This window comes from Betta splendens, chromosome 15 (assembly GCF_900634795.4).
Source record: "Betta splendens chromosome 15, fBetSpl5.4, whole genome shotgun sequence".
NCBI lineage: Eukaryota > Metazoa > Chordata > Actinopteri > Anabantiformes > Osphronemidae > Betta > Betta splendens.
In genome coordinates, this window is record NC_040895.2 from 16,895,910 (window position 1) to 16,914,357 (window position 18,448).

General features: G+C 42.3%; 1 protein-coding gene across 5 annotated transcripts in view; it reads right to left on the reverse strand.

Moving 5' to 3' along the window:
* ehbp1 (EH domain binding protein 1) overlaps positions 1-13,110 on the reverse strand; it is a 94,623-nt gene extending 81,513 nt beyond the window's left edge. For 2 of the 5 annotated variants that reach the window (XM_029127846.3, XM_029127847.3), the window contains exons 1-5: positions 12,556-12,952; positions 11,519-11,960; positions 4,751-4,808; positions 4,570-4,665; positions 2,238-2,291 (exon numbers count right to left, since the gene is read on the reverse strand). In XM_029127846.3, coding sequence (XP_028983679.1) covers positions 2,238-2,291; positions 4,570-4,665; positions 4,751-4,808; positions 11,519-11,622 — 312 coding nt within the window. In that variant the 5' untranslated portion in view covers positions 11,623-11,960; positions 12,556-12,952. Of the gene's footprint in view, positions 1-2,237; positions 2,292-4,569; positions 4,666-4,750; positions 4,809-11,518; positions 11,961-12,042; positions 12,486-12,555; positions 12,954-13,089 lie in introns of those variants that run through there. The other 3 variants (XM_041073913.1, XM_029127844.3, XM_029127845.3) reach the window with 3 other exon arrangements.
* Between the last annotated feature and the right edge of the window lie 5,338 nt (positions 13,111-18,448).

Below are 18,448 nucleotides of genomic sequence, written 5' to 3' on the forward strand. Positions count from 1 at the left end.
CTTGTGTTCCTCCGCACAGCAACACTCACTATTATTCATTCATCTCGTTTGACTTTATATTAGCTTTGATTCGTGGGGGGATGTGAACACCCGTGCAAAGTCAGGGCAACGTACGATTAGAAGAAATGTTCACTAGCTTTTGAAAAGGTCACACACACACGCACACACACACACACACACACACACACACACGACTGTACGCAGACATTCAAATATGTCCTCCTCACTAACACACGAACACAGCACAGACGACATCAGGGCCGATTCCAAGGGATTAAGCAGAAAACGGTTGTGCACATCTGAAAGTAGACTGCCCTCTTGTGACCAATTTATGGTTCCTTTATTTCACCTCAGCCTCTAAAACTAGTGAAAATGTAAAATATAGAAAATTATTGGTATTAGCCTTTTCATTTACAAAGCATCATGTTCTGTGGTTTGTATTCAGATGAATAAATGATAAATGCTGCACATCAACTATCAAATATGAATATGTTATGGGAAGAAGAGAGGGAGCATCATGGTGTGCTCATAATACATAATTGTGTAGTGAGTTGTAATGAGAGCATTTTGATTTTTCCATCATTCCATCTACATCTGGGAGGGTGGAGGTGTACGTTTGCGCTCCGTCCCGTCTCCATTCCTGCTGTCAGAGGTCCAGTGCAGCTTTGATCTTTCTGTCATTAGTCAGGTATGCAAAGACACAGGCAAACCCACAAACTTGTGTTTCTCTCTCCCTTTCTTGCTCTTTTAGCTCTCTCCCACGCTCCGGCCACAGAGCACTGGCTGACCTGCTTGTCTTCTCAGCTTTCTATCAAACACAGAAAGGTAGAGCAGTTTCACGCTAGCTCCTTTGAGCCTGACGTGTGCAGACAGCGACTGTGTCAACGCACTCATCCAGGTCTGCTAGTCTTTCTTCTAACATTCTTTGAAGGGATCTGGGAGGTGTATCCTAGTTGATTGCTAATTATGGCCTTTCAATCAACACATGGAAGAGTCTGGCAGTTGGCAGCTTTGAGTGGGTGTTTGTTAAAAGGTTTACTTGCTCGTCTGAGGCAGTTGGTCACTCTAGGATTCTCAACGCTTTACAACCGACTCACCTGACAACAGAAAGCTAAGGCTGAAATGCTATAAGCTGTGACACCTTATAATTAAAGCCAGGAAACTGTATTGCTGATCTTTGTAATCAGGTTCATTTACCAAAAAAAGGTTCAAAAGAGAAAAACATTTTGAACCAGGAGCTCAGGTTCTTTTGTGTGATGTGGTGGTGGTGGTTCACGTTTCTACTACTGGGCCAAAGCAAACACAAATACAAGTTCCTCACTGACTCCCTACTAGAACAAAAGGTCCTGCTCTGACGCAGTCATTGACCTCACAACCTGCAGCTTAATCAGTGAAAAAACATTTGATCAGGGTTTGACTTGTAGAACAGCTTTGATCTGAGATGTTGGGTTTTCATCCAACATCAGACTACAAATAGATTTCATAGGAATAGGTATCCAAATAACTGTTACTGCAGCTACAACAAAAAAATGGCAGTGAAAGTAATACAAAGGGCTCATTTGTTCACCATGTCTGTATTATTTAGGCGGACCCTGTCACAGAACTAGTTCCAACAGAGGTATGCAACCAAGCAAATTACTTTTGAGCAGCAAGTTTCCAGTTTCCTGGCGGGCAGCTGGTTCATGCATAAACACACTTTTGTCTCTCCTTTCCCCATCTACGATTTTACCTTGGGCCTTCACTCAAGATCAATCCATCAAATTTGGTCTCCCATACGTAATTTACATACGATACTGTGAACTTGCTTTGTAGACTTTGAAACATGAACATGAATGATGATTGACCAAATATAAAAAATATCTCTTGCATTATAGACATTTTGTGTATAAAATTATTCAGTAGCAACAAACCAACAGATTAAATAAACAGGTGTGTAAATGCCCCCCCCCCAACACACACACAAACCTGTGCCAAGATTTGTCATAAATAACAATAAGAGAGGCGTGTAATAACACATGTTGACCACATGGTGGCAGAACCTGCATGTCACAATATTACCAAAAAGAAGAGGAACATTTCAACTGTAATCAGACTTTTTACTGACTGAAGATGAAAAATAAACAACAGAAATAATAAATAAAAAGTAAATAAAAAACGAGTTACAATACAACACAAAGAGACAGAGACAGACAGAGTATCCAATACTGAACAAAATTATTAGACTACTTGGAACTTACATTTTCAATGACAAACGTCCACTCTTTGTCCTCAAATTCTTCTGCATGGGGGTCCTGCAAAAAGCAATATTACTATATTATATGCGAGCAGGCAGATTTAAGATTTGATTTAAGAATTATCACTCATCTTGAGCAAATATTCCGCCTACATGACACCATTTTTTGTGGCAGACATTCCTTCATCATCGACAGCTCATCATCTCATTCTACTTACTAGTTACCTACTGACCTGGTTTATCTTGACCTATTTCTCTTCTCATACACATGTCAAATGTTTTGTTCAATGACAATAAGTTGAGCTACTCATTGGCCTAAATTCTCTGTGTATGCATGTATGCAAATGGCTCATCTTGTCCAACTGGCACTAAAGCTTAAACAGGAAGGAAAACTGGCAGTAAAGTAAATGCAGAAAATAAAACCTGTCTCGCTTTACGTTTCTTTATGTTTCCACCCCTGCAGCAGATTCTGTGCCTGTATATTGTACTCGTGTCTTGGACAACCTCCTTTTCTAGACGTAACATGATGAAAGGAGACAGTAATGGAAGCCACAAGACACATGACAACCCTCTCTTATTGTATTCTATTCTATGTGACCTTCAGTGCCGACCAAGACAACACACAGAAGCAGAAATCACTGATTGACATGCAAATCTAATCAACTTAATCCTTATGAACACATCTTGAAACAGACACAAATCATTTGGCTTAATCAAATTCAGCTCCTCTACACGCAATGACTGGATGGTGTTAGGTGTCCTCCTCCTTTATGTCTACACGTGCAGCCAGACTGATGCTCAGTAAAGGTGCTTCTTAATTTCAGTATTTTCTTGCTGGCTAATGTCTACACGGTTCAGCTAAGGTTTCCCGCTGTACATGCTGCAGTACAGGCCGCAATAAAGCTGAGCTCAGCTGTTTGCATGCACAGCCTCAGGCCAGAAAGAGTTTAAATTAGAGCTGGCATTAGTTTTAACCTTCAGTCGACGCACTGCAAAACTTGTGTAAAATATAAATAAGACTGTAGAATGTATCAAATAAATTGCTGTGATATAATTAAGGGGTCACATAGGCAATTATCAGTTCAAGTTGTTCTATTCATCATTAAGTGTAAAACTGGCCCCAATAAAGCCTCTTGACATGTGACCAGACGTTCAAGGTAATGTGAGACACTTCCTCCGATGCAAAATGACGTCCAGCTCTACAATCCTACATCCTGCATGCTTTAGTCTCACTACTCCTGTTGAACATAGCACTTGCCAGTAAACAAGCTCAGACAAGCTGCCTTTACGTTACATACTTTACATAAGATGCAGAGGAGTACAATAATGATTAGTGAAAAATACCAAGAGCCTAGCAAGCGAAGCCCCACTTATTTGTTAGAGTCAAGAGTCCAAAGCAGAAGTAAGAAGCACTGATTATTAGCCAGGTGCTAGGTGTAACTGCTATGCTGTTGTGCTGTGTTTGTGGAGTTAAGCAACCTTTTTTTATTAAAAAAAATTAACACTGAATCTCAGAAACTCAGCCTAATTTGGTTGTAGTCGGGCAAAACAGTTCAAACACAGAATGAGCTTATAGATAGAAGTTCAATGTGTGGTTTTATCCAGCTGCTGTGGGTTGGTTGTGCAATAAGAAGCTTTGTTTTCAATTTTGTAAAACAAACAACAACAAAAAACAGCTTTATGACTTCCTCTGGGACAGGAAGTGAATGTGGCCACAGGATAAAGATATTCTGATATGCACATCAGTGTTAAACAAGCTCAGGAAATATATAACTCAGCAAGTACAGATGAAAGCTGAGTGTAGAAGGCTCTGAAGATATGCAGCAGTCTCAGATTCCTCTTTTCACTGTGCAGGCGCATGACAAACTATAGGACATGTAGGTACAGTTTCTGTGGCAGGAAGTCTGGCTAAGACTCTGAGATACTTAACTTTCAGCTATCTGATTTGGCCCAGCATGTTTAAGAAAGTAAGTAAACAAGTCTTTTATAGACTCGCTAAGGGTTTACCACACCAATATGCCACCTCTCTGCTGTATAAAAGGTATCAGACTAGCCTGGGGTTCTATGCAGACAAACACCCAGAGCAAGTAAGAATGTGCTGAAGTTGTGCTACTGTGTATGGTCTAGATATCTATAATAAATGAACACTGGAGTTCAGTGTTATTATCTGTCTTGAAGACACTGTCACCACCTTTTCCATTATATCAGGGTTTCTGACAGAAGGGCTTGACACACACTCACTGGTATAAATACCCTCATGTTCCATTTAAGTCCAGTCCAGTCCACCTCAAGCGCAGCAACACTTGTGTCAGAGCTGGTCAAACAGCTATGCCTACCTTAAAGAGGGTGACTGTGATCTCAATGTTCTCCGGTACGGGCCACACCACCACTCCTCTATAAGGATTTTTAATGCCTGGTTGCCAGCTGTGGGCCTGCAAGGCAAAGAAAGCAAAAATATGTCATGAGAACAATGTTTTTGTCTCTTCCTTTTCTTTCTGAAAGATTTCCAAAACAAACCTTAGATGATTTCCGTCGACTTCTGCGTGTCCAGACCACAACCAATTTGTCTGGTTGCCTGCAAAAAAGAAAATAAATAAATCACTTATCACTTATTAATCAATCACCAACTGTCTTCACATACCAACACAAAAAAGCAGGATGATAAAACCCTGATATTTGAGAAACATTTGCAGTACAAATGCAACACATACAGTACACACTCGCACAATGTTTAACGGTGTAAATAAATTATGAGATACTGTACATCTAAGCCCAGTTTGTTCTCTGTGGACTGCAGCAACAAGACAAAACACACACACACACACACACACACACACACACACACACACACACACACACACACACACACACACACAGTATAATACACACAAACACATTAACAGACCGATGTGACAGTAAAGAGGGTCGATGAGGCTGAGAACATCAGGTCAGAGTGACACTGCGCCAACAGCTGACAGGAGAGTTGGTAAAAAGAGAATTACATTACATATATAACAGCCATCAACTGGTAGATGAGTGCAGGTAAAACCATTAAATCTAAAAAGGGAAGTCATTGCTTTCATGGCTCACCCACAGTCTATGCTTTGCATAAATTTATTTCAGGGCAACATGGTGCATCATGGTTCCCTTTCCCGCTTCATGTTTGGATGTGTGCAGACACACACACACACACAGAAATAATGTCCAACACCACATCACGTCATACATGTGTACAAGTCAGACGGCTCAGAGATTACACAAATATTATCTTACAAACGCAATTGTGAATAATGATTGCCATAAAATAAAATAAAAATATATAATACAAAACAAAAAAGTAGTAAACTTCCATCCATGAATCACATTCTGCACATTCATGAGGATAAAGGTGTTTGGAGCAGAGGTTCATTTGTTGAAGTGTTTACAGAATAAGAAAAAGGTGAGACAAGAAAGAGCGAGAGCGAGAGCGAGAGCGAGAGCGAGAGCGAGAGACAGAGAGAAAACCTGGAAGAAAAGCCAAGCATAGAGAAGCTATTGTCCTAAGACAGGCTAAATCATAGAGCATGCACATGCACACAAAGCATCAGCCTCCAACCATTTGTCTGCAGGCTAGTTTAGTTTTTGAGTCTTTGAACCTGCTTTGGGCAGCATGTTGCTTCTTTTCTGCATGATGCTCTTCATCACGTAGACATTTAATAGGTATAAACCAGTGGTTTCAAGAAACTGGATTGAACCTTGCAGGTAACCGGGTAAATATAAGCTACTACTGCATCTGTGGACTAAATGCCTACACTACTGGTGCAGGAGATGACTGTGTCTGCCGTCAGTGCTTTGTGTTGCTATGCAGCAGTAGTGAAAGATGAAAGGCGAAAGATCACAGACTGCAGCAGGGCAACACATCCTACAGCAGTCCTGGACACGGCATATAATGTACACTTGCAGACTCCACTCTTATGACACGAAAGAGCACTAAATTAGCAGGGATCAAAAAACTGGGAGGATTTACAGTCACTCACCTCAGGCTCCTGCTGGAGCTTTACTCTATGCTTTCCTGCCTGAAATGGGATGTTCACAATCACAGTGATACTACATTTTCTCAAACATCAGCAAATAATTAGCAGTCTAGGGGTCTCCAGTGCAAAAATGACACAGCACTGAAGCAGTTAAAAGGCTTCAATGCAGTTTACTCACGGTCATGAAAACCTGAGCCAGGAATGTACTTTCATACTTGACAACTTATGATTCAACAAAGGCAACAGCAGGAAGATAGATTAGTGAGATGAGACAAATAAAATGTAGAAGAGGAAAAAGGCGCAGGCAGATTTTCTTGATATGAGTCTGACTGTGCCATTTGGTATAAAGACAGTGCTATGCTCTTTGATTCCTGTCTTATCACTTCCACCAGATAGCTGAAATAGTTGGGGCAGTCCACTCATAAGTTTAACCACATGTCAGAGAACCATGTAAAGGGTCTGAGAAAGCAAGACCTGTTCTCAGTTCATGGTCTTAGCTTGCTTTCGTATCACAAATGTAACTCATACAAATTAAAAAACTAGCACTAGAGAAGGATCAGGCAAAGCAGGAATAAAAAAAAACAGAGTGAGGCGAAACATGAAGGCAAATAAAAAGGCAAAAAAAAACCTCTCGTACGACAACTGCTCATCTATACAAAGTTGCTAAAAGCACTAAGAAAGAGACTGACACAGTGATGATAATCATGTGTATGAGCACCAAAAGCAGAACCATAAACAGCCATGGTGGGGACAACAACATACACGCTTAGGGCAACATGAGCAGTCAGGAGACAGTCATGTTAAATACAAGCAGCTTGACGTTTGCTGAAAGTTGGGTTCTCGTGCCTGATTACTGCCGAGATGTCTACATTAGGCCAGATACATTCTTAAAAGCTTTTATGTGCAAACAATGGGCCTTTCACATTTCTAACGGTATGTCTTTCCATATGAAAATGCTGTTTGCTTACGTTAAGGATGGAGAAGGAAGCAGAAAACCTTTTTATGACTATGAAGGAAAACACATTTCATCCTATGGCTCCAGCCCAAAGTAGTGTTTCTAAAAGCTAGCGCTGTACTTCTAGCTGGTGGTGTTTTACTCTGCCTCACTGAAACACAGCGTACCCACTTATCAGCACACTGCTGTAACACGGCTCTGCAGGCTGATAAATGATGAGGAGCCACGGAGCCATGTGCGTTTTTCAGCAGCAGAGACAGACGCGCCAGCAGAGTTTCCATCACATCCTCACCCCATTGACTGATTCACAGCATTGCAATGCTTCCTGCCTCTTGGAGTGTGCGGGACGGGGGCATGTAAATGCTTGTTTGTGTGCATCGTTTTAAGCAGAGAACAATTACACTGCAAAGCAGCCGAGATCAAGAGATGCTAAAGGAAAACAGCAAAAAGAGAAAGTAGTGATACACTACAAGACAGAAACAGAGAAGGAGATTAAGAGTTGTCAGAGGACTGGTGCCAGAAGAACAGAACTGAACCGTACTGACAGGACAAAACAATCAGCGAAGTAAGCAGAAAAATTTAGAATGCAATAAGCAAATACATTAACTATGAATACAGTAGTTTGTGTGTGTGGTCTGCATCAGCATTTTAATGGAAGGAAGACGTTCAGTCTAAAAAAAGCAAACAGAAATTAATGTGTGTGAATGCAAGTCAGAGACTGAACGCTTAATCTCAGACAACATTAGGACAATGTTGGCAATAAAATTATTTAATATCTATTTTCTCCAAAACCTCACAGCACAAATAGCTGTGCAATAATCACTTTAATTGTGTGGTTTCATCAAGACTTTCTGCACAACATAGTATCAGCTGGCAGCGAAAGCACGTCCTGGTGCCAAATGTTTACTGAGGAATGTGTCAAGGCCTTAGAATATGAATAGAATGGAGAGCCACGTCAGGCGAGCTGACAGGAAGAGGCTCCTCTGGCAGAGGCATGATGCATGCTTGCCATAGTGCACATATGCTCAGCAGAAGACCCAACGGCGCAGCCTGACACACAGATCTCTCTCACCAGCACAGTCCTCTTAGAAAACATCAATGAAGATAACTTCATATTTACAAGTTTATTGCATGGACAGCTTTAGCTGATAATACACAACATGACTATAATAGAGTGCAGTGTTGCTGTGACAATAATGTGAAACGCTAAAAACATAAATCTCCTGCATAAACACAGCAGAGCCACTGAACTCCTATCAGGACCAGGGTGAACTCTGTGTTTTCCATGTGTTTTTTTTTCTTCCAGTAAATAACTTCATATCCTATTCACATGTCAACAAATGTGTCAATGACACTGGTGAATCCTTGTGCAGCTTTCTAGCATCAAAGCAGGAGTCTTAAAGTGAACAGTAACAAAGTAAAAGGTTAGCGTCAAGCTTTTAAACCACAAGACAGTAGGACAGAAACATCCCTCAGTGCAAAGACCTCTAGTTCTAATGTAATGATCGAAAGCACAGGAAGTCCAAACTAGACCAGAGGCTCAGCAAATGATGCATTCACTTTGTGAAATACAAAACTAAAACCCCACGTGGCCAGGGGGCACTATTAGAAAAGAGAAGGGCACAATAGATGGTTTCTCTCTGTAACCAAGTGCATAAATGTCATAGAAAGAATCCACTATTAAACAAATAGAGCAGGTGAACCTTGCACTGTTTCACTACACCAACATGTACCAATAATGTTTGCTTAAGCCTCAATTAAGGGGGTATGTGTATTCTGTGAGCCTGGACACCAGCGGTATATGGAAAATATGTATCCACAGATAATTGTTCTTACACTTACAGCTTTGAAAATAGAATATGTTTATGTTAACATGCAGGATATTTATTTGGGGTGTTAAAATAGACAATATGCAGTAGCTACTACTTAATATTAATCTTGTGATCGATCTTCTAACATTTAAATTACTGAAATTAATTGATCGTTTATTTTAGTCTAACTCTCACCACAATGAAGTTAAAATGCCTGGTTATCATGCACCAGTGTGATTCAATTCCAGCTGTAATGTGAATACTATAATATTTAACTGCTGACAAAAACCAACAGGAAACGTTTAAAGTACGTAATTTCTCTCAGTTTTGTTGTGTCTGAGCTGCTACTTTGTGAATAGAGCTTCATTTCACTTGCGCACAAACACCAACTCATTAATGTTTTAATGTTTAGGCTGAATTGATCCTTGAGTCCAAAAAGGGCTGTGAGTGGAATGCTAACTTACTCTTCTTCAAGGGGAGGTCACACAAGCAGCATTTCATACCTATAAGTTTTATTTCCTGCATCAGAAGCATTTGACACTGGTCAGAGGGGAGACATGAATGAAAAAAGTGGTAGAGCTCAACAAAGACGACACGGGTTAACTTGGATGTAAACGTAATTAAAACAGGTTCTGTCTAAAGTTAGACTTCCTCCAGGTGAAGACAGGAAGAGACACAGAGGCCTTCAAAATCAATTTAAAACCAAAAGATATATCAGTAAAAAACACTGGTGGGACGGAAAGTCTAACGGAGTTTCACTTCACTTCATCATAAGTGGCGTTAAGTAACTGATCTTTCCCAAAGCAATGGAATCCAGAAGGAGAAGCGTAAACAGTAGACTCTGATGTTATTCTGTGCTTTGAGTTTAGTCAAGTGTATAAAATGCTTTCACACAAGTTACATCCAACACGCCCACATCTTTAGGTCTGTTATATACATAAAACCCTGACACAACAAAGTTTGAGTTTTTCTTGCCGTTATTGATTTCCGAAAAGAAAAGCATGTGGCTTTGAAAACTGGCTTTTGAAGGCTTCAGGATTTTTACATCCATTTAAGCTCTGGGGACTGTTTCCTGTCTGAGTAGATGGAAAGTTTCTACTGAAACAATAACATACCGTACCAGTGAAGTCCAAGGTAGGCAGTCGGTCAACACATTTTCACAGACTTAGAGCTAGACTTGCACCCCCCACACACAGAAATGTACTTAAAAGCAAGCTGGGAGCCCGCAAGCATCACATCAGGATCTGACTGAGACTATCTACTGTATATCTATATATGTTAACAGTACATTATGTAACAACAAATGTCTGTAAATAAATATTTCAGTAAAACATAGGAGCCCTGCTCAGATTGCAAAACAAAGCATGCGGCTGACTGTGCTCTGAGCCCACCCACCCCTCACTCTGGGAAGAGATGTGCATTTTTCTCATTCCATTCTCCAACACGTTAACATCTGTCCCAGGTCAAAGCTCTGTGGGGCTGTTAGTCACGCCTACGGCAAGCTGCTTCAGAGTCCATGTCTGCAGGCCACATCTTCTCTTTACAAGTCCACATACCTGCAGGATGACCTACAGCGTATTTTAGCGCCTCTAAAGAAGGTCTCCTGAAAACATACCAGATAATTCTGCCACATGTTGTACTGAATGTCATTCTTTAATTTGTCACGATTCCTCTGGGCGGTAACTTTAGAAGGCAGAAGCCAGGCAAAATGCTTTCACACTAAAGAAAATAGGTATTCTTGAACGAATCTGGATTAGTGGCCAGTGTGTGGACATTAAACATAATGCCTTCGAGCCATAAGCACCTAAAGAAAATAACATGATTTCTACACTGTAATTTATAACTCAGTGTCAATGTATTAGTACAAAATAAACTGTTATTACTTGGCATGTTATTACGTGTCACGGTAGTGTAGTGGTTACACCGGTCCCTCGCAATTAGAAGGACCTGGGTTTGTAAGTACACAAAATTTGAGACAGAATATAAAGAAACGGTGCTACACATGAAATGACAAAGACAAATATTCCCAGCTCAGAGTTATAAAATTATACTATGATATTGTGTTCCTAGAACTTTTTGTTTTAGGATACTGCACAGTATACCAAGATCCTTAGTTCCCTCCCAAGTTGTCTCAGTCTGATCTTAGTCAGCGGTAAAGAGCATTCACGAAAGCATCACCAAAGCTGGTGGGGATTTAGTGGTTTGCTTAAGGACACTGCAGGAGAATGGGGGCAGCCCTTCAGGTTCAAGGGAAATCTCCCTGCCTGCCACCTTCTTTACTCAAGACTCAAACCAAACAAATCCAACACTGGCCTAAAAGGAAAAACAACATAGCAATTTTACAAGGCAATTGGGCCCCTCCCAGAATGAAGACATGCCTGCACACCATGGAGGCTCTGTGCAAGAGTGTGTGTGAATTATGGCCACTAGGATAACCGAGCACGGAGACAGTTTTCAGGGCTTAAATGACAGTACTGTGGTCACATGGTATTAAACCCAAACTCACCATTTCTTAGTGCATTCCACCATCAGTTCCTGATAGGAAGCCACAAACTGAAATTTGGAAGCGTGCTTTCCCACACGTTGCAGCCTCTTCCAAACCGAGGCCATGTTTCTTTGGGAACGGGTAGTGTCTGAAAACCTATCCCGTCCTGGACTTCCTTCTTTGGGCTTCTTCGCACAGATTCACGCTAGGGTTGGAGTGTATCTGAGCATATCCCGCCCGCATAGACACACAGTTAATCTTTCACCGGAAGCACATTGGAAGAAAACATAAGCCCGCACGTCCAATTGTGACTGCTGCTCTTTAAAAACTGTCAGATAAATCCAGAGGTGAGAGCATGGACGTCACGCATGATTTTGTGCAGGGAAAATCATTCCATAATTTCGAAAGGCATGATGAGTAATCCACTGGGCATAAATATCACATTTCCATTCGGTGGTTCTTCCTGCAGAGGAAAGAAAAGGCACACGTTAACCAAAACAGCTGATCGACAGCAAAGCCCCGGTGCTCGCAGTAACTCCACGAACCCGTTAGCGTCACTCCTCCAAAGGGTTCCGGGGACGCTTTGTCGGTGCAGAGGCTTTCCCGGTACCGCGGGTCGTTTCACTGCAGATGCTAAACAGCCCAGTTTATCTTTAGCACCAGCCGTAACCCACGGCAGATGTGCAAGAATGCAATCAAGATTCAAGCACTTGTGCTGCCAGCACGGCGTGCCACGGGGGGTATATCCTGGCGTGGCTAGCTAACTTAAGATGTTTGATATTAAAATTGAAATTTACGTTCTAAAAGACTTAGAATGAAGCAATGACAATTCACCAAATCAGGTCACGCGAACCATTTAATCTACAATAACGGCACCAGAGGACACCACGTAAAGTGAGAGACCAAAAAACAGTTAGTAAACATAAAACATTTGGCGGAATGTCTCCGGATCCAGGGAATAGTCTGGTCCGTTGCTCTCCGCTAACCGGAATGATTCAGCTGCTAAGCTAACCACCCAACATGTGAAACTTGCTTAACTGCCCCTCTACAGCACTCACCTTGACGTAACACTCAGCGCATTGTCCGTTATCAGCAAAGATAAGAAATGGAGACGTGTGTGCAAAAAAACTACCCGCCGTAGAAGAAGGCAGAGTGCGCTCGCTGGCTAATTATCGCCTTGTTTGCAACAGTACCAGCACCAGCCGTACAGCTAGCTAGCCAGCTAGCGGACGACGGCTAACCATCACAACACAGCAGCAGAGAAAACCGTTGCTTTGCCAACTGTCACATCTGCTCCTCAGCCCCAAGGCTCAGCGCTGCGTCAAAGGCGATATTTGTTTATGCTTGTGCCCCGAATTTAAGTTGGACAAAAGTTTTCCGACCCTAAAACGGAATTCCGACAGCAAACTAGTCAGATAGTTGGACCGCTGATACTGTCTAGAGTAGGTTAAGTTAACGGCAAAATTAAACACTTCCGGTTTTAAGGGTCGAAAAACCGTTATTGTTTCTGTCATCGTTTTCCAAATAGTTGCTAAAATATGAGATTATCCAACATAAATCCCCAGTAAATTAAATAATATTTTTCCACGTACCTTTTATATTAACAAAAGACATTTGCAATTTTAATTTGAAGGCAAAGCATTACGCTTCCGGTACTGTTTTATGTTTGCGCGTGTAACTTGATGCCGCTTCGCCTCTTCATCGCCCGCCGTCTGAGCGGCTGAAGCTGAAGAAACGCCCCCGGGCGCCAACCATTGGTGGGACATTTGTGCCATTTACAGATTGTTTAACTGATTCAAGAGGCTTTTCTGGATTGTTGCGTTATCACACTGGTCAAACGCAACATCCATCAAAGATTAAATCCTTCACTGCCGTGTAGATAAAATGCTCCTTGGCTCCACATGCACCAGTCAATCCGGCTGTATGGTGTAAGTCCTCAAAGCATAAATAAATTATACAATAACAAGGATATAAACCAGCCGAATAATCACAAAGAATTTATGTTGAAAAACAAATGTCTCCGAGCTACAGCTGTTTGTTGTAAAATTCAACACTGTGAAGCCATGAAAGCTCATCCTCTCTGAGATAGTGTCAGTGAAGCGAAGCCCCCATTTCTTGGTCCTGTCACTCTAATGAGTGAGAGTTAACCTTGTACTCCTGCATGCTCGATGGGTCTTTTTCACATGTTGACTGGAAATAAAACACCTACCATCTATCAGAAATCAATACCTCCTCCTCTGCCCACACACCGTCAACATCCTTCTCCCTCCCTCACTGCAGACTACATGCAGAGCAGGGACAAGGGCCAGTGCTGAGGGAAAACAATATGAGCCGGATTAATTCAATTTGGAAAAAAGATATGAGCATAATAACAGGAAATTGCTATTTTATTATTTTATACGTTGCTCGGGGCTATAAGCTGCATCAGAGATGGTGGATTTATCTTTTTGGGAGGGGTTAGACAACACTGCGTAAACAATACATGTTTTAAAAAGCTCATTCAAATTCAAATCATCAGTGGCCTTCAGTGTTTCTGTTGAGCTATAAATCTGTCCAGATGTCATCTGAATCATGTTGTAACTAGAACAGTCAACACAAACAGTCAGTCAGTCAAATAACACTGACCAACAGCATCAGTGTTTTTGTCTTGGTTTAGTTGACTACATGTGAAGTATGGAGAAATATTAACATTTCCAATATTAGGAATAATTACACTGCTACAAGAGTGATTATTGATAAAATCCCTGTGCGTCTCCAGTCATAGGAACACAGCAGTTCCTCAGATCAGCTTTCATTCAGACGAGAATTTGTCAAATGAGAACAATTTAGGTTTTAAGATCAGATCCGATTTGACAGCAGGGGTCCGCTGATCCCTCGGCTCCGTATCGCCTGCTTACATTTCATCCTGACAGATTACAGCGAGTCTTCCTCCGCGTGCCAAGGAATGCTTTGATGTGACAAATGACACCTTGTGCGTCCGCCTAAATGTTAGCAGAGGCCTCTTTTCAAACGCAAAACAAAAGGCACCAGAAAGATTTGCCAGCGTCTATGTGTGAAAGAAGGAGTGCACAGCAGTACTTAATGTAAAAGAAAGTGGGGGGGTCAAAGGTCAAGTGGAGTCACCTTTCCACCTCCCTCCAATGAGGTGTCTGTCTCCAGGAAGCCCACGTTTTTGAATGATGATTTTTATTTTCCATTTCACTTTAATAGCTTAATTATTGCAAACAGCAGAGAACGCAGATGCTCCTAATCTCGCCGAAAAAGCCATTTCATCTCTTAATCGCCATAATAACTTTAATGATGCGCCAGGGGTTATGTGCAAATAGATTTTTCTCAGCGTAAAGCACAAGGGAGGCTGAAACAGGCAAGAGCTCCACACCCCAAAGAGATTTGCCCCATTTGGCCAAAAGTAGTTTTATGATGCACTCATTATCAAGGGAAAGAGTGAATCCAGGTATAAAACAGGACACACTCACTGTCAGCAGCACATGAACGAAAGCAGCAACAAGAAAAACACCGGTTTTTGGCAAGTTGTTGAGCAAACATTGAGTTAATTTGTTTAGATTGTGTTTTCATTATTCCTCAGAGGTCCTGGTTCTCATGCATCTCAAAATAAAATGTCCCACATCCCGAGACACTGCAGCTCTGCATTTGCAGCATTACAGCACAGATGGAAAGAGTCAGTAGTAACAGCGCGGCCCTTCATCGATTGTACAAACTGTGGGATCGTCTCCAAGAGAGCAGCGTCACACTTAACTCCTCTCTGTGCACCCACTCACTGTGTTTCCCTCCGTGCACAGCCAACACTAGCACGTCCTGCAGGAGCTCAGCCAGCTCCAAGCGCACAAGCCTCTGGTGCTGGTGCTGGACCACTTGAAACGACCTGTGAACAAAGCAGGGTCCTTTAGATAAAGGCCAAGTGAGTGTGGACCCCCTCAGTGGAGCAACGATAGCAAAGCGCCCCGTGGCTCACGGTGCTGGGCCTCATACAAAAACAGGAGCTGTGAATTCAACTCTTAGCTGTATACAGAGGGTTCACATCATGATATGATGAACCGAGCATAGCTGCATGCAGCAAAGTGGAGAAAATACAGTAAGGGCCAAAACAGGAAATGGGATTTAAATAAAAAATGAGCTGAGGATGCTGCAAAACACTATATGTCCCATCTATGAGGCAAAGCAAACGACTGGTTATGTCTTCAGACATACACTGCAGCGCTCCTTCCTCGCTGTCTTTCTTTCAGCACCAGATAATCTAAAGCATCTTTTGCTTTGAACCACCACCGTCCTGACTCTTGGCAGCGTGTCTTTGATGCTATCTGTTTTTGCTGCTCTGTTACAGGAAGCTCTGGCTTTTCCAGGGGGATAATGGATTCATACATGGATGATGGGTGCACTAATGTCTCATTCCACTGATGCCACAAATATAGATTTGATTTGTTATCTGGTTCCAGATGCAGCAATGCAGATGTAATAAAGTCACATTAAAGCCCCGTTCCTCCATGAGCTGTCTGACGTTTGATCAGTTACAGTCAAAACCACTGATTAGCAAATTACCCAAAGGACACAAATTCTATATTCTAATTGATTTATGTAATTAAAACATTTTGCAAGTAGTTCAGATCATTTGGATCAAGTATAAAAACATGCCAATACAAGCTCATGCCTGTTCTGTAGCAACTGTAGAAACGTCACAAGGAAAATGACAGTAATGCGTCACCAGATGTAGAAAAGCAAGTTGTAGGAAAAAATAGGGGAATGTGAATGATTAACTCCGCGTCTATGGGTCATTGAGTGCTGCAGGTTTGGTCACTAAGGGCTTTGCAGCAATGTCACAGTGGTGGAGGCGCCTCACTGGGCTGCACACATCTGAAATTAGAGCTAAATGAACGTTTAGCCCTCGCTGAGGAGGAGCAGAGGTTCAGAGGAAACAAATTACCCATTTACACTGGTCTGGGCAGTTATCAGATCCGTGTCTGTGTGAAATTAAACCCACACTTAACCAGGGATGGTCTGGACGGCGCACGGAATGCTCAACGATCCCGACGCTGAGGAATCACTTTCCCTCTGCAGAAAAATGGTGCTGATTACATATAGCAGCCTGGAAGCTGCTGATAGTGAAAGCCAATACATCACATTCCTCCTTTATGCTGACAGGGAGGCTGGTACAAGAGGCCAACACAAATGCAGCTTCACAAAATGTTTACTTAAGCTGTCACGGTTGGAAATCCCATCTTGTGCTGAGTGCAGGTGATATGAATTATTTGATTGTAAAACTATAACCTACAACAGGCCACGAACGCTGAACGGGCAGTGAGCTGCAGGCATTTGTTTTCATTCGACTGCAGGGTAAAAGCCTGGAGCAACTCTTTTGCACAGCGAGTTTATTAGAACACAGTTGTTCTCATGCTTCAACGAAGCCCTGGTTCCAGCAGATCAGAGCTCAGCGCCGGCACTGGATCAGCTCGCTGATGCCGGATCAGTAGCGGGCCAGCGCCAGGCACTGGACAGTTCCTCCCCCCAGAGAGCTGGGCACCATTCACACAAGCTGAACACAAGCTGAACACAAGCTAAACGAGTCCCTGGGTGCGTGTGTGGAGGCTTTGGGGGGGTCCATTCAGGCGAGCACGCGGCAGAACCGCTTCCTTGTCTGCGTGCCTGGATTAGACGCTTCCGTGTGCCTTTTTAAATAGATTCTTAATTAGCAGCCGGGCGGCTCGATGGAGTCATTAGAAGGTTTGCTGCTGCAGGTAATTAATCATCAGCACAGGGGTTGTTTAATATGCTGAAATCAATACTGGCTCCACTTCTCTTTGCTCTTTGCCGGGTTTTGTGTTTGCGTTGGCGCCGCATCATCATTTGTTGTTTGAACCTTTTCTTGTTTCCATAGGAATAATTGCCAATAAATGCCTCAAACTGGACGTGACTTAGGGGTCAGTTATATGTATTATAATATATTATATGTATTGTATTTAAATAGAAGGGCTGTGGCTTCATGTGTGGGCCCATGTTTCAACCCAGTGAGGACAGTGTGTTCGTTATCTTCCTCCAGAGAAGAGGAAGAGGACCCTCCACATATTCTGCTGATGTGTGCAGACCAATTCCCACTTCTCCCATGTTTTGTCAGTGTGTTCAAAATTCAAATTCAGCTGAGGATGATCAGAGTCTCTGCTGCTCCGAACACATTTATGTGTCAGGCCCAGAGCAGGTGGAAGTGAATTCCCCTCTTACTTGTTCAGCCAAAAGCTGAAAACTAGCCTTTGATTCAATGCTTCACGCTCCGCTCTGTGGTATTCCAGAGAAGGAGAATTTAAACAGCTTGTGTGTATTCTTAGCGATCAAACAATATTCCCGCAGACACAAGGCAGATATTGAATTACACTGTTGAGCCGAGGGAGCTGAAAAAACACAACTGTGTCTGAGCTGCGAGCGCAAGTCGAATCAAAGTGAAAATACATGATCCAACAAATCTGAGCAAATCCCCTCTTCCCTCATTTCACAACACTTGTGAAATTCATCTGCTCGTGTTGTGAGGAACAGTTGCTGCAGTGTCTTTGTGAGGTTAAAGGTTCACGGCTCAGTTTCACTTCATCAAAACCCATCAGTTGAGTTGAATGTCACACAGATATGCATCATTATTAATATAGAATTAAATGGTCGTCACAAGCTCCCAGAGCTTCTTGTTTGGACCAGAAGCCAAAGGTATTTAACTGCACTGTGGTTTTCTCACATTTCTAGACTGGAACGGCAACAGTTGACCTGCTCTGGTTGTTATCATTACTTTTTCTTTCCTCGTCTTACAGGAGATGGCAGCGACTAAAACACAGAGACGTCATTAACAGATTTGGTTTGTTTTCATAAAGTTTCATGAAGCCATGAATCTTCACCCTGCTGTCACACTGCCCCAGAGCAAGGCACTTACCCCAGACACAGTGAGCCCACGCTCGTCAG